Source organism: Carettochelys insculpta, chromosome 18, assembly GCF_033958435.1.
Source record: "Carettochelys insculpta isolate YL-2023 chromosome 18, ASM3395843v1, whole genome shotgun sequence".
In the NCBI taxonomy this organism is placed as follows: Eukaryota; Metazoa; Chordata; order Testudines; family Carettochelyidae; genus Carettochelys; species Carettochelys insculpta.
The window spans coordinates 3662130-3683962 of record NC_134154.1 but is presented as its reverse complement, the minus strand read 5'-3'; the positions used below and the strand labels follow the sequence as shown (position 1 = coordinate 3683962).

General features: G+C 41.1%; 2 protein-coding genes across 3 annotated transcripts in view; one reads left to right on the top strand and one right to left on the bottom strand.

The window, feature by feature from the left end:
* GNAZ (G protein subunit alpha z) overlaps positions 1-3793 on the top strand; it is a 111478-nt gene extending 107685 nt beyond the window's left edge. For both annotated transcript variants that reach the window (XM_075012721.1, XM_075012720.1), the window contains exon 3: positions 1808-3793. In XM_075012721.1, coding sequence (XP_074868822.1) covers positions 1808-2152 — 345 coding nt within the window. In that variant the 3' untranslated portion in view covers positions 2153-3793. The remainder of the gene's footprint in view (positions 1-1807) is intronic.
* RSPH14 (radial spoke head 14 homolog) overlaps positions 1-20981 on the bottom strand; it is a 126411-nt gene extending 105430 nt beyond the window's left edge. Inside the window, exons 1-3 of the mRNA XM_075012724.1 lie at positions 20783-20981; positions 17957-18059; positions 17616-17734 (exon numbers count right to left, since the gene is read on the bottom strand). Of these exons, the coding sequence (XP_074868825.1) occupies positions 17616-17734; positions 17957-18059; positions 20783-20981 (421 nt within the window). The remainder of the gene's footprint in view (positions 1-17615; positions 17735-17956; positions 18060-20782) is intronic.
* Between the last annotated feature and the right edge of the window lie 852 nt (positions 20982-21833).

Below are 21833 nucleotides of genomic sequence, written 5' to 3'. Positions count from 1 at the left end.
GTTGGGAAACATGGGTGACATATCAACAGCATCTCAAGAGTCTGGAGAGGTACCACCAATGATGCCTCTGGAAGATCCTGCACATCATGCAGGAAGATCACTGCACTAATGCCAGCATTCTTGCTAAAGCAGCACTGAAGTAATGATCATTATGCACCAACTCTGCTGACTTAAACATTGTGTGCATAAGCCAGTCTCTCCCCTCCCAATACAAGCCCTCTAATTTCAGCTCACACATAGTCAGAGATCCTATGGTGGTCACATGAAAGGCTACAAAGACACACTGAACATGTATCTCAGGAGTATGGATGTAGGTGTAACAAGCTGCGGGGAGCAAGCCATCAACAGACCCCAGTGGTGATACATCCTTCATCAGGCTATCGCATGCTTTGAGGAGAAGCACTTTGCCCTCAAAGCTGAAAAGAGAGAAGGGTGAAAGGAAAACAAAAAATATTTTGTTCCCCCAACAGGCAGCTGGCCTGCCAGGAAAGTCGGTACTTATTGTGGGCAAATCTCTGATTCCAGGATCAGATTTCTGAGACATCTCAGGGCCCATGTGTAAATCCATGGTAGAAATCATCCTCGAATCAAGAGGATCACTGCTGCTGCTAACTAAATTGGTTTTACACACACACACTCACTCATCCAAAATCATCTCTCTCTCTCTCTCTGGCTATATTGAGACTGCAGGCAATATTGAACTACAGAGCTGATGTCCAGACTGCAGACCTCTCAGATGAGTTCTCCTGGTTGGGAGTGTTCTGTTGACATCCCTGTACACCTCATTCCACAAGGAAGAAGGGATATCTCATCAGAGGTTTTTTTTTTCTGATATTTGGCCTCATGTGGACGGGCCAAATGTCAGAAAAGCGTCTCCCAACACAACTGATGGCAAAAGATACACAAATGCATTGCACGATTTGCATATCTTTTGCTGACAGTTCTCAGCAATTTAGACATAGCCTCTTTCTCCATCCAACGTTAACATTACACAAGGGAAAAGGAAATATAGGAGCAAAAGTGATGAATTCAAAAATGAAGTAAAATTGCATAATTTATATATACAACTTGTCAAAGCTTCAAGACCAGATGATGCCACATTGACATAACATGTTAGGTTGGGGATAGCTGTAATAAAATAGGTGAAGAAATGCTTAAATAGGAAGAGGAAAGGAGAAATGGAGCAGGGGGAAAGAGGACAGAGAAAGGTTAGGTGGAATGCAGGTCTGGCATTCTCTGAGTCATCTTGGTCTTTTTTATTCACATATGTTTAGAAGGAGGGTCCAGATTTCTTTGTAGACATATAATTGATCTTTATGAGAATAAGCTATTCTTTCTTTGACTGCTAATTCAGACAGGTGTGAATTTCATCACTTTATTCTGGGCATAAGCCTATTCTTCTATTTTTATAAAAGTATATGCTTACTGATCACGGAAGCCCCCAAAAATGTGTTTGTAATGCCAGCCTGATTGTGGGAAAAAAGAAGAATTACAGCAGGTGTTCTTGGAAACATCAAGCTCTGACTTTGCCTCAATCACCAAAGATTAAAGACAAATAAAATCAAACCAAGTGAATCTGGAATCTATAGTGAACAGCAATATGTACACAAAAATGAATTAGGGTTTCTGAAAATCCATCCAAAGGTAAGATGTACAATCAGCAAGGGATCTGGAATGAGAAACTGATAAGAACTTTCCAAACAAAAAGGATTTTGATCACTAACAGCTGTGATTATGTAGTTCTAGGTTTTTTTCTATAGTTGTGTTCAAATATTGTTGGTGATATTTGTTGTTTCCTCCCTTACAGAGTCGAATGGCAGAGAGTCTGCGTCTCTTTGACTCAATTTGCAACAACAACTGGTTTATCAACACTTCCCTCATCCTCTTTCTGAATAAGAAAGATCTACTGGCAGAAAAAATCCGGCGCATCCCGCTAACAGTCTGCTTTCCTGAGTACAAAGGCCAAAACACTTACGAAGAGGCAGCAGTCTACATCCAACGCCAATTTGAGGACTTGAATCGCAACAAGGAGACCAAGGAGATTTATTCACACTTCACCTGCGCCACTGATACCAGTAATATTCAGTTTGTTTTTGATGCCGTGACAGATGTCATCATTCAGAACAATCTCAAATATATTGGCCTTTGCTAAAAATCCATGGGCCTCAATTTGTTTTCCTGAGGTGACACAAAAGGAGCTTATCACCTCCATTTGTGGTGGAAAAAGTGGGGCAATACTTGGAAGCCCAACAAGAGGAAGGGGGAAAGCTGAATTATGTTCACAGCCCCCATCCCTCTTCTCCTCACCACATATATTTTTTTCAAAAATCCATGTTTTGGATGGTGCAGAACCTCCAAAAAACACAGAAGTGTAACAGTGTGGAAATGTTTTCACCACAATCATTGTTGGCTCATGCTGTTTGTTTCATTTCATTTTTCTAAGTTGGCAGAGCTACCAAATTCTATGTAAGAACAATAATTCATCCAGCTGTCCTAAAAACCATTTGACTGACAGGAAGATGCAGAGCTGCTGAACAGTAGATGGGCCTGCCTTGCAGGTTTTTTTTCCCTAGGAGAAAAGTTAGTTCCAATCTAAAGGCAACAAACAAGAGAATTTCAGCAAAGCCTTCCTTACAGCTGTACAGAAGGAACACATATTCACCATTCTGGCACACAAACAAATAGAATATATACATCGACATCATGTATAGAGTTGCACACAAGGCACAGCATATACTATATACACATTTCTGCTTGCTTCATTGTGTATCATGGACACCCTTCCTGTTAAAGGAACTGTTGATACAAAACTGTTCTATGATTTCTAGCCTGACCTTTAGCCCTTTCTTCAAAACTTCAAAATATGCAGAAAAAGTACATAAATGAATGAAATAACTAATTAAAAGTAGGACAAATCAAGGTCAGTGTTTCTTCTACTGGTGAGGAATTTTATATATCAAGAGTCTTCTTTACATCTTTTTTTGCCAAACCTTGTGGTGTTTGACAACAACAGAAGAAAAAGAAAACCCTAAAAGTCAAAAATCTGTGTTCTTTTTTAACACAGACGCATACACAAATTAAAAACCACAAGGTAACTTTTAAACTATTGTTTTAGTGTCTGGATTGCTGAGTGTGAAAGTTGCCAATGGACAATTCTGCTCCATCATTCCAAAGAAATTATGGGAAATATGGACATTGTAACAGCCTTCCCAGGGAAATGGAGCCAATTAAACTATGTATTATATAGCTTCTACAGTCTTTTTGTTGTTTTTTTTAATTTAAAAATGTGATGTATTATTAGAAGGTTAACAGATGAGCGATATGAACAATAACTAAATGTCTTGATATTGAATTTAATAATTTAAATTATTTGCAGTTTAGTGAAATTAAGAAGAGATGCATTCCTCAGTTCCAGGTTTCATCTCATACAGAAATACTACTGGAAATTGCACCGTTCCAGTGAAATTATGGCAAATTTGAATGCCTGGTGAGCTCTATGGGACTATAGTGGAAAATCTCACATTAATCAAATGGGCCTAAATCTGTCGTCATTCAATATTTTTCCCCTTCACAGAAAAGACTTCTCACAGACTACAGTGAAAGTCAGTATGTAAATATGTGTTCACGAATTGTAAAGCACATTCACACACACTCTGGAAAATCTCTTTCCTTCTTTCGGTCCCCACATATACACCAAAATTAGTGTGAGAATTCTCAGCCAAGGGCTCTAAAAATTAAAAAAAAAAAAAAAAAAGTTAATTATAACATCAAAATTAAAGGTTGTCCACGTTAAGAAAATAAATAATCTGAATGATACTGAACTGGTCCGCAGTGTCTTCATTTATTGGTGTACAATTTGCACACAAGTGATATTTCTGTATCTTTTTACCAAATTGCAGAATTTTGTTCATTTGCTACAAACCTTTTTTTCACAGCGCTTCCATCAAGATTAAGGATAATCTTAGTACACAGAAAACATTATATCTAAAGCCCCAAATGAGGTCAGAGAGGATGTTTCTCCTGCTGACAAAGCCACCACAAAATTCACTATGATTCCTCAGAACAGGGCCAGCAGTAACGCTAGGAGGAGTATTGCAGTTCAAGATTGAGAAGGTAGCCTATGAAGAAAACTTCCATAACACCTACCTGCATTGCCTGGTTGTAGGTGGTGATTTCACAAGTCACATGTTCAGCAACATGTCTATATATAGCTATGTATGTAACCAAGGTTTTAAAAAATTCATACCTAAAGTTATACTTACCTAAAGAAGTGGCCTTTTTTTTTAAGCACTGAACTCTCAGCAATTCTCACTAATATCAACAGGAGCTGCTGGTTGCCCAATACATTTGATCATGAGGCCATTTATTTAGGGATCTCAGAATGGACTTAAGAGCATCCATTTTTCAAAATGCTTGCCCTGTCTGGATTTAGAGGCCAGCATATGTCGTACAGGGGGCACCTCCTTAACAGCAACAGACATGGCTGTCTTGTTGCTGTCTCATCATTCATGAAGCTGTTTTTCAAAGCCTCTCTGATTAGCTCTCACTGTGCTCTCCTTATTGTTCTGGTGTCTGGCAGCTCATAAGTAGCGGCCAGGTGATCCGCCTTTGCCTGACAGCCTGGCATGAAAATCCTCCTCCCACCTCCTGTTCTCACATAAATTATGAGCACACAGCAGGCTGCCACCACAAAGGGAATGTTTCTTTTGCTGAGGTGAAACAGACTCAGTATGCTCCTAAACCTGGCCTTTAAACAGCCAAAAGCACATTGTACTGCCTTTCTGGTCTGATGCCAAGATAGGGATGTGATCCATCTATCACCGCACTGCAGTTAGGGAACCATCAAAGCAAAACCGTTCACTATGTCCTGCACATTTCCCAGAGTCACTGTCCTTTATAACAGAAGGATATTGACTGCTTGGCTACTTGGATCACAGCAACCCCCACTGTAGATTTACCCACTCTGAAGTGATTGCCCACTGACTGGTATCTGTCTGGCATTGCAAGCTTCCACAGACCTATTGCCAATTGCTTCTGAACTGTCACAGCAGGTCTCATTCTGGAATTGCTGTGCTTCAGGGCAGGGAAAAACAATTCGCAAAGTTCCAAGAAAGTCGCCTTACACATGCTAAAGTTTTGTAGCCCCTGTTGATCGTCTCATACCTGTCTAACAATGCACTCCTACCTGTCTGAGTTTGTTTCTCAGCACCAGAAGCAGCATTTCAATGGCAAAATGCTATTACAAAATAATTTTCAGATGTGGATGTGTTATTCTGAAACAGCCATTTCAAAATAACTTTTTCAGGAATAAGGCTAAAGTGTAAATGTAGCCTAAGATGAGTGCTTCCTGCTTCAACATCAAGACTACAGATGACTTAACAAGCAGTGGTGATTTGGTTCTTGGTGCTGGTTTTGATTTAACTGATGTTGGATAAGACCTGTATTCCCAGCATAAGGCCTGTGATATTAAGTCTTCAATCCATGATAGAAGGTGGCTCTGAAGCAGAGAAGCAAAGTAAGCTTGGGGGTACATGTAAGAGGACCTCAACATAGAGTCTGTCTTTACTTCCCAGAATGGGCCTATCAGAGGATCAGGATACTGGCATCAAAAAGCTATATGAGCCTGGAGTTCCAAGTGCTTCTTCATTCCAGCATGAGGAGTTAAGGCATAGCAAAACACTCACTGCTTTATTGAGAGGGTCCTGCCCAGTCATAGAAGACATCTGAGTTACATGTTGATCCCCAGTACAATTGATGTGTAAAGGACACATCTTCTGAAACACTTATGCATATCTGGATCTGACATGGTCCTAGTTAGGGGGACAAAGATTCCAAGAGAAGGAAAAGGATGGGCTCACAAAACTATCTTAAATGATAAACTATTTATAAGAAAATCTTAAACTAGGATATAGGAAAGTTTTGTCTGTGGACATGAAGAAAGTCACTTTTTCTTGAGATGTCTGTCATCCTCAATAGGCAGCTTTTCACAGTAGTTCTGCAATTTGGTAATGGTAGTGCATGGAGGCCTTTGAAGAAGAATATATTTAATCCCAAATTATTGATATGTACTCTCAACATTACAATCATCTTAACTAAATTTCTGTCTGGGGTATACATTAAAGGGAAGATGTTCTAAGGCAGAAAGAGCAATTAGATTCGCCATTTCCAACAAAGGTCAGTGAGCATGGATTACCGAATATATGTTTGACAATCTACCCCTAAATATTGTGTCCAGTTCTGGGCACCGCAGTTCAGGAAGGATGTGGAGAAATTGGAGAGGGTCCAGAGGAGAACAACGAGAATGATCGGAGGTCTGGAGAACATGACCTATGGGGAGGGGCTGAAAGAATTGGGCTTGTTTAGTTTGGAAAAGAGAAGATTGAGGGGGGACATGATAGCAGTTTTCGGGTATCTAAAGGGGTGTCAAAAGGCAGAGGGAGGGAACTTGTTCTTCCTTGCCTCTGAGGATAGAACAGGAGGCAATGGACTTGGATTGCAGCAGGGCGGTTCAGGTTGGACATTGGGAAAGGGTTCCTAACTGTCAGGGTGATCGAACACTGGAACGAATTGCCAAGGGAGGTGGTAGAATCTCCACCACTGGAGATATTTAAGAAGAGGTTAGATAGATGGGTTTCAGGGATGGTCTGGAGAGTGCTTGGTCCTGCCGTGAGGGCAGGGGGCTGGACTCGATGGCCTTTCGAGGTCCCTTCCAGTCCTACTCTTCTATGATTCTATATGTATTAGTAAGTATAAAAAAACCTCATAAATTCCTATATATTTTTCAGTATAATTGTATGCAAATTCCAAACAAGATGTGGCATCTATACCCTATTAATGTTCTGTAACATAGTTCTGTTACATCATTTAGGATCCAGTCTTACTATCCTGAATAAAGTAAAGGGCTGATTATTGAATAAAAAATGTAAATACATTAATATTATGTTCAGCAGAAAAAGAGGAATTATTTAACATTCACCAACACCTTAAAGATTAATCGCATACTGCCACTTACTGGTAAGAAATTGAGATCTCACAACAAGGTGCCAGACTATTCTAAAAGCAGACTGTCTCTGTAACTTAGAGATAAAAAGAAAGCTTAAGATTGATAGGTCAAGCGAATGTCAAATGTGATGAGTTGAGATGAAGGAGAAGAGATGAGGGTAACACTGGAAAAGCAGATAAGTCAGCAGGGGAGTGAGTGGCTTTCAGATCACAGAAACTGGGTGGAAAGAGTTCACACAGAGTTTTGAAAACCAGCAGGTCATTTTTAATTGGATTCAGATATGGATAGAAGGCCAGTGAAAGTGAGAAATGATAGAGTTGATATAGTCTTATTTCCTGAAGGAAGGAGTAAAGGAAGCAGCAATGGTATGGCATTCTGGACTTCCTGAAGTTTATATGGAAAACTATGAAAGACAGACATGCAATAATCAAGATGTGAAGGGATAAAAGCATGAATGAGGATTTCAGCCGTGGGCAGGGTCAAAATAAGGACAGATTCTTGCAATGCTTCAAAAGAGATGATAGTTGGTTATTTATAGATAAGGAAGCTATGGGAGACAAAAGTAAGTTCAGGGTTGAAGCTGATGTAAGGTAAGAAGTAGAACATCTGAGTTAACCCTATTGAGACAGTGGGTCTGTACACATAACTGTCTAAAGATTTATTTGGCTCACCAAATGGAAAATACCAGTGTTTTAAAAGTTATTGAGAATGATAGCAGAGTTGTAGACATGGGACATCCAGTTGTTTGCAGGAATGTACTCCTTATACTTTAATAGGTCAAGGGAGGTTTAAATTTCAAGGGTCCATGGAGGTGTTGTTACTGTACCCTCAAGAGTTCTTCTACAGAAAGGCAGCTTCAAATTGCGCTCAGGGCTGTGCCACTTGAGGCTTGTCAAGTAACACGCCATTTCACTGCATTCCATAGCCACCCTGGCCAGTCACCATTCCTGGAGATTACTATCCATTTTTGGATTCCAGTAGCCCCCAAAGTCCTTCTGAGAAACAAAAGTTGCAGCTAGGGTTGCCAAATTTCTCAGCCGGACAGGCTGGACACCATTGCAGCAAATGACCTCTGGTTGTGAAAGTCAGCAGCCACTTTCAAACACCACCACCTCCTCACAGAAAACTTTCTGTAACTGTAACATGTAAGTCTCATCTGTTTATAGGGTGAGGCTAACCAGTTAACCATTAACGTCCTTAGTTCAAAATACTAACAACATATAACAGTATCAAATACTGTTTTAAAAAAATAGAAGACCTCCAGGATTTGGTCCCTGATAAGGCAGTTCTGCCTACTCCTTTCAACTAAATTTGCAATGAGGGCACATGACAATTGTATGCAAGGATGTTTACTACATAACCAAGTAATTTTACAATTACATAAATCTTTTGTTTTGTGAATATTAACAGTTGTGTCTTTCAGTGTAAAAATGTAATCAATTTTCAAAGAATTCATTTATATAATGAGGAACGATTTCACAGTTCAGTTAATGTGACAGGAGAGACTAGTGCCTGAGGCTCCCTGCTACAGGTTGAACCTGTCTAATCTGGCACCCGCAGGACCTGACCAGTGCCAAACAAAAGAACTTGCCAGACCATGGGAGATCAATATTCTCTAGCAGCAAAACCAACACTTCAAGTGCTTACTGGGCTCTTAGAAGATATTTAGGGGTAAATTAGAGCTAAATAACAGCACAGGACACTGAGAGCCAGGATTTGTGGCTGTAAACAAACTTTATGGGACCACAGGAAACTTGGCCATATGATAAGTGGTCATCTGGCTAACTAAAATCATGCTGTATTACAGATGTTGCCAGATGAGAGAGTGTCAGACTAGAGAGATTCAACCTGTAGAATCTTTGCAACTCTGCTACACTCTGCACTGGGACTGCTTCGCGGGAGCTCTGGTCAGTGAACTGAGCCCAAGAAGGGTGGCTTAGGGGGAAGGCTCGGGTCCATGAGACCTCAAGCAGAGGCAAGGGGTCCCCAGGGAAGAAGCCTTCCAGGTGTTACTCAGTACCAGAGTAAGAACCTTGCAAACTAGCTGGACCAACCAAGGGTGCCATAATGGGTCCTGCTAGACTGGTTAAAGACTGATTTTGGGAAGGGCTATACTTGGCTATACCACTTGGGAAGTGGTACTATATGTGAAGGATAATATAGAATCAAATGAAGTAAAAATCCTAAAGGAATCAAAATGTTCCATAGAATCATTATGGATAACAATTCATTTCTCTAATATGAATATGGCATTAGGAATATATTACCGACCACCTAACCAGGACAGTGATAGTGATGCTGAAATGTTAAGGGAGATTAGAGAGGCTATCAAAATAAAAAACACAGTAATAATAGGAGATTTCAATTATCCCCATATTGATTGGGTGCATGTCACCTCAGGACGGGATTCAGAGATTAAATTTCTTGATGCCTTAAATGACTGCTTCTTGGAGCAGCTAGTACAGGAACCCACAAGGGGAGAGTCGGTTCTCGATCTAGTCTTGACTGGAACGCAGGATCTGGTCCAAGAGGTAACTGTTACTGGACCGCTTGGAAATAGTGACCACAATATAATAACTTTTAATATTCCTGTGTTGGGAAGAACACCGCAGCGGTCAAACACTCTGGCATTTAATTTCAAAAAGGGGAATTACACTAAAATGAGGAAGCTAGTTAAACAGAAACTAAAAGGTAGAGTAATTAAACTAAAATCCCTGGAAGCTGCATGGAAACTGTTTAAAGACACCATACTAGAGGCCCAACTTAAATGTATACCCCAAATAAAAAAACACAGTAAGAGACCTAACAAAGAACCACCATGGCTAAACAGCCATGTTAAAAAGGCAGTGAGAGAGAAAAGGGCAGCTTTTAAAAAGTGGAAGTCAAATCCTAGTGAGGAAAATAGAAAGGAACATAAACACTCCCAAATTAACTGTCATAATGTAGTAAGAAAAGCCAAAAAAGAGTTTGAGGAACAGCTAGCCAAAAATTCAAAAAACAATAGTAAATGTTTTTTAAATACATTAGAAGCAGGAAGCCTGCTAAAAAAGCAGTGGGGCCCTTGGATGATAAAGATATAAAAGGAGCGATCAAGGAAGACAGTGCAATTGCGGAGCGATTAAATGATTTCTTTGCTTCAGTCTTCACGGCTGAAGATGTTACAGAGGTTCCTAAATCTGAGCCAGCCTTTTTAGGCGACAAATCTGAGGAACTCACTCAGATTGAAGTGACATTAGAGGAGGTTTTGGAATTAATTGATAAGCTGAATAGTAACAAGTCTCCAGGACCAGATGGCATTCACCCAAGGGTTCTGAAAGAACTCAAATGTGAAATTGCGGAGTTATTAACAGTGGTTTGTAACCTATCCTTTAAATCCACTTTGGTACCAAATGACTGGAAGACGGCCAATATAACACCAATATTTAAAAAAGGCTCTAGAGGAGATCCTGGCAATTATAGACCGATAAGTTTAACATCAGTACCAGGTAAATTAGTAGAAACACTAGTAAAGAGTAAAATTGCAAGGCACATAGAAGAGCACGAATTGTTGGGCAAAAGTCAGCATGGTTTCTGCAGAGGGAAGTCGTGTCTGTCTAATCTATTAGAATTCTTTGAAGGGGTTAATAAACATGCGGACAAGGGGCACCCAGTGGACATAATATACCTAGATTTCCAGAAAGCCTTTGACACGGTCCCACACCAAAGGCTTTTATGTAAATTAGGTGGTCATGGGATAGGAGGAAAGGTCCTTTCATGGATCGGAAATTGGTTAAAAGACAGAAAACAAAGGGTTGGAATAAATGGTAAATTTTCACAATGGAGGGGGGTAACTAGTGGTGTTCCCCAGGGCTCAGTCCTGGGACCGATCCTGTTCAACTTGTTCATCAATGATCTAGAAAATGAGGTAAGCAGTGAGGTGGCAAAGTTTGCAGATGACACCAAGTTGTTCAGGACAGTCAAAAGCAAAAGGGATTGTGAAGAACTACAAGGAGATCTCAGCAAACTGAGTGATTGGGCAGCAAAATGGCAAATGAAATTTAATGTGGGTAAGTGTAAGGTAATGCATGTTGGAAAAAATAACCCAAATTACACGTACTACATGATGGGGTCAAATTTAGCTACGACAGATCAGGAAAGGGATCTTGGAGTTATAGTGGATAGTTCTCTGAAGACATCCACGCAGTGTGCAGCGGCAGTTAGTAAGGCAAATAGGATGTTAGGAATTATTAAAAAAGGGATCGATAATAAGACAAAAGATATCATACTTCCCCTATATAAAACTATGGTACGCCCACATCTCGAGTACTGCGTGCAGATGTGGTCTCCTCACCTCAAAAAAGATATATTGGCATTAGAAAAGGTTCAGAAAAGGGCGACTAAGATGATTAGGGGCTTGGAAAGGGTCCCATATGGGGAGAGGCTAGAGAGACTGGGACTTTTCAGTTTGGAAAAGAGGCGATTGAGGGGCGATATGATAGAGGTATATAAAATCATGAATGGTGTGGAGAAAGTGAATATAGAAAAATTATTTACCTTTTCCCATAATACAAGAACTAGGGGACACCAAATGAAATTGATGGGTAGTAGGTTCAAAACTAATAAAAGGAAATTTTTCTTCACACAGCGCACAGTCAACCTGTGGAACTCCTTGCCCGAGGAGGCTGTGAAGGCCAGGACTCTCTTAGGGTTTAAAAAAGAGCTTGATAAATTTTTGCAGGTCAGGTCCATAAATGGCTATTAGCCAGGGATAAAGTATGGTGCCCTAGCCTTCATAACAAGGGCAGGAGATGGATGGCAGGAGATAAATCACTTGTCTTCTGTTCTCCTTCTCTGGGGCACCTGGCATTGGCCACCGTCGGCAGATGGGATGCTGGGCTTGATGGACCTTTGGTCTGACCCAGTATGGCCATTCTTATGTTCTTATGTTCTTATGTTCTTAAGGGCTACAGGAAGATGCATCACCTGAAGGGGTACTGCAATATGCCTTTATTGAACTATTTAAGGACCTCAGCCTAGGGAGGTCTACAGGGTGATGCCAATGGATAGAATACTGTGACAAGCCCTGTTGGGACTGTCAGAAGACTGATTCCAAGGAGAGCTGCAGGACATTTTGAACTGTATTGTTTCACCCATTTACTGTTTTTGTCTTGGCTAGAGAGCTGAGTCACTGAAGACCTGCCTGACAAGCTCAGCAGCTGATGGGAGGACCACAAGAGAAGAAAAAAAACTGTAGGCATACACTCTCTTTACCAAGAGGCCCTTGCATGGTGTGAGCTATTTTTCCCCCATACAAAATATCTATAGCTCCTCTACCTTATTTTCATACATGCTAATTGCTTCCTCCGCTCTTTCCCTTCTCCTTTGAGAACTCCCTATTTTTTGCTCTAACTAGTCAAAAATGTCCTGTGGCACCTTATAGACTAACAGATATTTTGGAGCATAAGCTTTCATGGGCAAAGACAAAGCAGGTCTTTGCCCATGAAAGCTTATGCTCCAAAAGATCTGTTAATCTGTAAAGTGCCACTGGACTTCTTATTGTTTTGGACTTATTGTTTTTGTAGAAGCAGTTCCTTATTTTAGAAATACAATGTTGGTAACCCTAGCGTGTACTAATAAAATAACTACTTGGCATGCAACATATGTATCACAGTTTGATAGCTAAATGATTAGAAGAGTTTGTCCAAATGTTTGATAATAAAAAATACACCGAGAGCATGCAGTAGATGGATTTTCAAAAGTGACTAGTGATTTTGGATGATTCAGTTTTTCAAGGTGCTGCTTGAGACACACTGAAAGTCCCAAATTTTCAGAAAACACTGAATGGCAAGTGCATTATTTTACAAAAATGGAAATGTAGGCTTATGTCCAGAATGGATAAGTGATATTCAGACGTGTCTGAGTTAACAGGCAAAAAAAAGAATAGTCTGTTGGTGAAGAGATCTATTGCATGGATTCAAAGAAATGTGAACTGTAATTCTGAATACATTTAGCTTAAAAATATTTAGACTGCTCAAAGAAATAGATACTTCCATTCTTCCTATCCCATCCTTCCCTGGTCTTATTTATACACCTATCCCTCAATTTACAAACTTCTGATTTATAAATTTTCAGTATAACAAATTATGTGAATTTATACCTATTTTTCAATTTAGGAACATATTTTCACTACAAAGAAGAACCAACATTCATCCAAGCATTTGCTTCTTAAGTAATGAAGCCTGACTCATTTCCCTCAGCCACCCAGCTCTCCACAGTTGGTTCACGCATTTCATTGTGTTCGTGTCATCTTGACTGTGAGTGATATTAATCTTCTAATATCTTTATTATTTATGATCATCATGGATCCTAGACATGAAAAAGTTTCTTCAGGAGCTGTCACTGAGGTCAAGAAACCAAGGAACGCAATATCTGTGGCTACCAAACTAGAAATTATTAAAAGAATTGAAGAAGGCCAACAATCTAAAGACACGTTTGGCAATGAACGTGGTAGCATCAACAGTGCATATGATCTTTGTGTAGAAAGAAAAAATAAAATAAATGGCAGAAACATAGGTTGATGGTGCTAAAAGTTGCATGCAATAACAAAAGCCAGGGATGCAATAATGGGTAAACTTGAAAGACTTTTAATACTTTGGACTGACAATCATAATGAATCCAACATTCTTTTGAGCTTCATCATCATAAGGGAGAAAGCCCTGTCTTTGTTTGAGGACCTGAAGAAGAAAGCTGAGGAACAGAGGCAAGTTGGGGCTGCCAAATTAAAGTTCAAAGCAAGTCATGGCTGGTTTGAGTGTTTTAAAGTGTGCTCACATTATCATAATCTGCGTGTTACAGGTGAAGCAGCATCTGATTTCTCCAGTTTCACTCCTGAAATTTGTGTCATGCAAAATCACATTCTCATTCCAGGAACAGGATTTTAAAAGTAACCAAGGCTGCATCTAGACTACAAACTAAAACTGAATTTATTAAAATCACTTCATTAATGCTGGGTTTTATCAATTTGATTTTCAGCATCCTCACATTCCCACATGCTCCCCACAAAATCAACTCACTGCTGCCACACACAAGTAGCTTAAATCAACGACTGCAGCAGTGTATTGTGGGAACCTATTCCACAGTTCCCTGAGCCCAGTAGCATTCTGGCTATTTTCACTGGTGCAGCAAGGGAAAAAATGTCCTGCAAGTGGATGTGGGTATCTGATGACATCTTCTCACATTTCATTTCCCTCATTCCCACCACCTGCCCCTCTGCCCAGCATGCCTAGAGGAAAGTCTCGGATCTGTATTTAGACCTCCTGGCAGAGAAGATCCTCAGAGCAATTACTACTGCCCTGCACCCAATCCATAAGCTACAAATGTACATCTAAGGACCCACAGGCATGACGCTGAATGTATGCCCAATCAACTTTTGATGACACTTTCTGTGCCTATGGATAATGGGGAACTAGAGGTTAATTATGGAGAGGGAGATTGAGAAATGGCTGCCACATTGGAATGAGTACAGTTTAAATCCTTTAACTGTGATCCATTGGAGGGCAAATCAGGTCTCAGCCCCTGCCTCTGGGTGCTTGATCCTCCACTGCCCTGACCCCCGACTGTATCAGCTGTCAGAGACTTTCTCTGGGCAGTTGCCAGCCCCTGAAAATCATGGCCACTGATGGAGACTTCCTGTGGACGGCTAAAAGACTCCCGACTACAGCCAGCCCCAAAAATCATAACCACCCATGGAGACCCACCACCTGCCTCTATTACCAGAGTGCCCAAGCTTGCATCTAGGTTTGGACCCGCCAAAGAAGACCCTCAGAACAAGAATTTTCATTGCTGCAAGCCTTACTTTGAAAACTGTGGTAACTGAGCTATTACAGTGCCTTCAATGACCTTTGTACAAAGACTGTGACTACAGCCAGTCCTGAAAATCATGTCCACTGAGGATGACTTCCCCCGGGTGGCTAAATGACCCCCAGTGACAGCCAGGCCAGTTGTGCCAGTGTGGCTCCCTGTTCCCTGTGGCTCAGGGAGCCGGGAATCAGGTGCCAGCCATGCCTGTGTGGCTCCCAGACTTGAGAGCTGGGAACCTGGCTTCTCCTGGCTCCCTCAAAGTGTTGGGAGCCAGGAACCAGAGGGTAGCTGCACCTGTGTGGCTCCCAGCTCCCCCCGGCTGGGGGAACTGGGAGTCAAGCACAAATACGGGGCAATTAGCCCCTTTTTAAAACTAAATTGGGATGCCTCTCTGGTGCCTGAAATACGGGGCTGTCCTGGCCAATACGGGATGGATGGTAACCATAACTAAAGCCCCTTTATATTGCTGTGTTTATATGAGTGTAAGATAATTTACTTGATGTTAAGATTCATTTACATTATTTGTATGTTAAACTGTTCTGCTCTGAAAAGGACGTATAATGAATCCTGCTTGCCTTTAACATTTCCATACACTGTCAGTTCTGAAGAAGAGTCAGTCACTGGAAGAGCAAAAGAACGTGTCTGAAAATACACAAGTAATATGTCTAATTTTAGCCCTGCTAGCCTTGACAGCAACTCTTTAAACATATAATTCTGATGTGAACCTATTGGCATAATTTCTTCCTGTGTCATTTTGTTTTCTCATAAATGCTTCAAAATGCTATTTATCATCCTTATTACAAAGCTAAATTAATGAGTATCCTACCAGATCAAGACATACTAAAAAATCACAATGCAAGTCATCTCATTAGATTTGAAAGTCTACTGGATGACTAACAGAACAAAATAATGCAGAAAAAACTGTTAAATTACTGTTATACTTCAAAATTCTTTGATCTGATAGATATGTGATCTATTATACCTTTATAGTGATCACATAAACATGGTTTATTTTCATTTTTCCCCCCACTAGATTTGTCTGCTACGTACTGATTTATTTACCTCTGTCTTCACAATGGGCTGCACTTATGTAAAAGCTTTTTTCTTTTTTTTTTTTTTAATATTTGAAACATGCCCTCTCAGTAATTTTTTAAACATTCCTTTTAAGTACCACTAACATGATGGAAGTCTTCCACTTGAAATTTGGTATGTTTTCCCTTGTGTCATAGTATAATAGTTTTAAATGGATATTTTCTGTAGATTCTGTTGTACAACTGAACTGACACAGAAATCAGTATTTTTAGAAACTGAGGACAAAAAAGACCAAAAATCAGCACCAAATCCTTAAGGCAACAAGACAGAAAACTAAAAATGTATGTAGTTACACTAAAGAAAACATCTTAAAATTACAATTAATTATCCCATTAATAATTCAAGTCAGACAAATTCTTCTACTGAACTGCTAAGACTAAATGGCATATTCTACTTCCTGAAAGATGTAGCCCAAAAAGGTTGGTGACTGAGCATAAGGTGCAGTTTTGTTATAATTGCACCCTAGGGATTCCAAGTTGCTACAGGACTGAAACAGCAGCTCAAGACCTAGGCACTGTAGCCCAGAACCCTGATGTAATGGACATGCACCTTCTGCCACTGACATGCTCTCTGACCAGGACTGGAGAGTGGGGTGAGGTGATGGATATTTACATAGGACCTGCACTCCCCTTGCACTGGAGAAATTTGCCCCATGTTTCTTGCAATTTCTGTGTAGCCATATAAGATGACAAAATAGAATAAGAATATGGGAGCTGGAATGGTAAACAAAGTCAGCCTCTAGTATTAAGAGAGAGGTCTCACCAGACAGTAACCAGGAGAAGGAGCCTTTTTAATGCAACATCATTCATGGCAATTACTGAAATCCAAATTCAAGGGCTGAATCTGAAAATGCTTATTCAAGGGAGTAGCCTTACTCATACAAGCACTCTCATTAAGTCAATGGAATATGCCTTATGAGTAAGAGTTTGCAAGATCAGCTCAAAAATAAAACTCCATATGGTGCTATTCTTTGACATTACAACAGAACATTATGTTTCAACATAAACTGTGAACCAAGTGAGTCTGTATCATTTAAAAGTAAGAATCCACTCTCTTAGAAAACCTGCAAGCAAATTTAAAAGTGAGAACAGCATCATCATGCAATATAACTGCCCCTCATTTGAAAGCAGCAAAACATTCTTTAAAAGCCTTCGGATGAAACAATGGGTGTGTCTACACTAGGAACTAACGTTGTAGTTAACTTTGAAGTTAGGCACTACATTGAAGTAACCAGCAGAGAGCCTACACACATTTTCCCTTACTTCGAAGTTAACGTCAAAGTAGAGAGCCCAAGTTCAAAGTCCTTACTCCATTCCTGGGAAAGGAGTAGTGCCCTACTTCGAAGTTTAACTTCGAAGTAGGGTGTGTACTGAAGCAGCTTCAAAGTTATTTTCGTAGGGTAGACACAGCCAATGACTAATTACAAAAATGAAGATGCTATGCTAGCTTAAAAAAATAAGATCAGTAAGAATCCACAAAAGTACTTCTCATTAACGGAATTTTAAGGCACTTGAAAAATTTAAAGCTGTAAATGATTTTGGGAATAAGGCACATTGGGTCTCCATATGCATTTAATCATTTGAAATTAACACTTAAATTGACCTCAAAAGATTAAGATACTAGAGCACTTTATGTTTCCTTCTGAAAAAAATACTTTGAATTTAAAAAAAAAAAATCCTACCTGCTGGCAATTCTGCCATCATTTCAAATGTTCGGTACATGTTTCTCCGGCAGATATCCTCTGGATCATTCAAAAGCTGTGACAGGGCAGGAATGACTCCGTTTTCTATAAAGCCATTCCTACAAACAGAAAGCTGGGTTTATGGAAGATTCAATTAAGCATAACAAGACTCATAAATCCAAACAATGAACAATTATCTCAGTCGCCTTCTAGTCTAGATCTTAAAACACTCAAGCAATTTTGCTGCAACTTGGAAACTGCTGCTGAATATTCTTCACTGAAACTTCAGCTACCATCTCCATTTCTCAGTACCATCCTATAAGCTCTGGGAATGTACTTACCTGCCAACAGTATGAGTAGCCATTATGTAAAGAACTTCAGTGGTTTTTTGTCGAACAGTGCTATCTTCATCTAGAAGCAAACATTTCAGGTTATCCAGGAATCCTGAGAAGCAGAAGAGATAATTTTTAACATCTTCTTTGTTTCAGAGTTCATTTATTAAAATAGCAATGATTGGGTCAAACTCTGGCTCTGACACATCAAGAAAGAAAGTGATTTCCAGAGTTGAATATTTACCACCAAAAATGCTGTCTCACAAATCGCCCAATGTTGAAATGTCAAAACTGTACTTTATGAGTTACAGCTGTAATATTTGTAACACAGCTAACATCACTAGTGACATGATTCAAAACCCAATGAACACAATGACAATTTTTTTTTGGATCAGGGAATAAGCATTTGCTTAACTCCAAGCTTGTAAGTAGTGCCACTAAAGGAGGAGTTCTCAAACTTTTTTGCTAGACGCTCTGAAAATATTTCAGGCTGTGATGACCAAATTCCTGTAGGGTGTACACCCCTGTCTCCCACCATACCATTCCACCAATGGACAATGGTTGAGGAGACTGTGCCTCTCCAAACAGCCAGGCCTGGCCCCACCCTTGCTTTGCCTCCAAACCTCTTCTGTGGGTCCTCCTGTACAGTGGCCCTGGGGCTTGGACTACATCACCCATGGCTCTTGGCGCCAATGGGGGTTGCTAAAGGAGCAGATCCTCTGGCAGAAGGGGTAGAGCTGGGAACCAGCTTTTCCCAGCCAGCTGTTCACGCACCAAACCTGATGCCACCGTTACTTCTGTGTTGGAGTTAGCAGTGGCACTGCCTTCAGAGTTGGGGGACAACAAGAAGTCTTGTGGCATCTTATAGACTAACAGATATTTTGGAGCATAAGCTTTCATGGGCAAAGACCTGCTTCATCAGATGCATGAGTCGGCAGGGTGGTTTCATATGGATATTTAAAGAGTGGGGTCCCAGTGGTAATGTACAGAAGCCTGTGGGTGAACACTTCAATCTCCCTGGACACTCACTAGCAGATTTAAGGGTGACAGTCCTGAAACAAAGAAATTTAAAAAAATCAAATGGAGAGAGAAATCTCTGAGCTGCAATTTATTTGCAATTTTGACTCCATTAACCAAGGATTAAACAGAGACTGGGAGTGGCTCACACCTTACAAAGGCAGCTTCTCTGCCCTGGGTGTTAATAGCTCCCCATTAGACTCTGACAAAGGCTCACATCCCCCTGTCTGATCTGACATGTTTTTTCCTCTTTTGATACCTACTATTGATAATGGGCCATTTCCACCTTGCTGAATAGACCTTGTCAGCTCTGGCCCTCCCTTTTACTGGGATCCCACTCTTTAAATATCCATATGAAACCACCCCCACCCCCACTCATGCATCTGATGAAGTGGGTCTTTGCCCACGAAAGCTTATGCTCCCAAATATCTGTTCGTCTATAAGGTGCCACAAGACTTCTTGTTGTTCTTGAAGCTACAGACTAACATGGCTGTCTCTCTGATACCTTCAGAGTTGGGTGCTCAAACAGCAGCCACCACTCTTGGGGCATGAGTCTGAGAAATGCAGCACTAAAGTTAATGGAGTTACTTATGTGATTAAAACTAAGAATATGTGTTTGCAGCATTGGAGCCTAAAATTTCTTGACTTTCTTGAAGGGTACTTCCAAGCAGAAGATATGTGAGGAAGAAATAAACTTGATTTCCTTCCTGATGATACATTTACTAGGTCATTAGTGGCTGGGAGTGGAGGAACACAGTACATCTGGTAGCAAGGGCAGAATATAAGTCTTATATTACCTTTGCCATTTTGGTAGATTAATAAAATAGACTGACAGGTTTCAAAAGTGACCAATACACTTGGCTCAGGAAATATCAGAAGGGGAAGGGCCTTCAAGGATCGCAATGAGAAATGGAGATGAGAAATGATATCAGGACTGAAGAAAATTTCTTCTTTAGTTTAAGCATTGAAGTTACACTAAGTATAGGTATGCAGAAACCAGAGTGTCAAAAAATGCATAGTAGACTGAGTTCACTGGAGTCGTGCCAGAGCTGAATGGGGTTTTGTTTGTGATTGGTTTTTTTTAACTACCATTTGCAGTAGATGCTCATTTAGCCAGACCATACTGGAGGAAAATATTGATCCAAATCTTGGGAAAACAGAGGTGCTAAGGTACAATTCACATGATGTTTCTCCATTTTTTTCCATTCATGTATGGAATTAATGTTGTTATATGCACCAAATTATCACGGTAATGTGTGGATGTGCACTACCAATGAAAACCAAAAACCTATATCATAGGGATAATTATGTCCACCAAGTCAGGTTTAACATTTTACTATTTATTAATCAAAAATGTACATAAAGTATAAAAGAGAAATAAAAATTATGAAATACAAAGAAGTCAAAAATGCAAATAAAATTACTTTGAATATATGTGTATTTCAGGAAGTATCAAGAAGTAACAACAACAATAATATAAGCACATGTTGGGAGGTGAGTAGGAAAGACAATGTGTGTGACTGAGACTAAGTAGTGTGTCTATACTGCAAGAAAGCTGAGATAGTAAAGATCCATGATCCTACTCAAATAAAGTCAAAGTAATGAACAGGGAGTCTTTTTCAATGGACTAGATACAACCTTTTAAAACATACTGAACCAGGAAATCTGAGGCACCATGTCCCTTTTATTTCTAAGGTTAAAAACAATCAAGAAAAAAATACACATAGGGCCCTTGTGTATTACAAAGAATTAAACAGCACTTTCCCTCTTTCCCAGGGATGGGTATTTTGGGACTCTCTGTTATCAGAGACCACTTACCAAGTTGTATTGCTTGATAGACATTCTCTGGGTCATGCACCAGGTCACACAGGGCCATCAATGCTCTCTGCCGGGTCAGCAACTCTGGGGACTGCAACTCCTCATTCAGTTTAGGAAGGGCCCTCTCCCCAAAAGCAATGGGGGCTTTCGTGGGGTCAATGTCAGGGGGCAGCTTAGCGGAGATACGAGCATGTGCCATGCCCAGCTAGTAGGGGATGGCTTCCCTCTGGTCTCTAAGGGCACTGCAAAACCCGCTCTCCCTGAGCAGGCGGCTGAAGTACTCGAGGAGGGAGCAGGACCTGCCTCCAGGCTGCCCTGAGCCCCCAGCCCCAACCGCAACGGCTTTGGGACGGAGTCAAACGACGATGACAGAGGACGGCGGGGGAGGGGGGATCCCCCTTATTTCTGTCTCTGGCGGCTTCGGTGGCGCTGTCACGGCTGGGCTCCGTCTGTGGACAGCCGGAAATCGGAAGGAAGATCCCCGCGGGCAGGTGTACGGGGGAAGGAGATGGAGGGGTAAGGCCGCCCACCCCCCGAAAGGGTTAAAACGGCTGCTCTGACCGAACCGCGGGGGCGGGGCGCTTTCAGGACCCCTGTCCCGTACCCCCCCACCCCCACGGACAAGCCGTATGTTCGCTCGGACGTTTAAAAACAATTCGAAAAGTTCAGACGTGTTAAAAAAGCCCAGTCAAAGCCCAGCCCAGCCACCGCCGAGTGGATCCCTGCCCCTCGCTTGGCCTCCCTCACAGTCGCCAGGCGGCAGACGGTGCTGGTTGCCAAGCAACGGAGACGCTCTCTGTGTACGCAGGCTTCTGTGAATAGGTAACTGCGGGGCCGGCCACCGCTGGCTACCCGCGCAAACAGCGCAGATAAGGCATTCTCCGTTTGCTGCCAGGCAGGAGCAGCGCCAGTGACGTAGCCGGTGAATAAGAAGCCGGGGCCGTTATTAGCTTTGGGGAGGGGGAAGTGTCCTGAGGAATGATCGAAGAGACTTCCGGCGGGAGGGGAGACAGTTTCTCCTCCCGACGCAGGGAGGAGGGTTTATAATTCC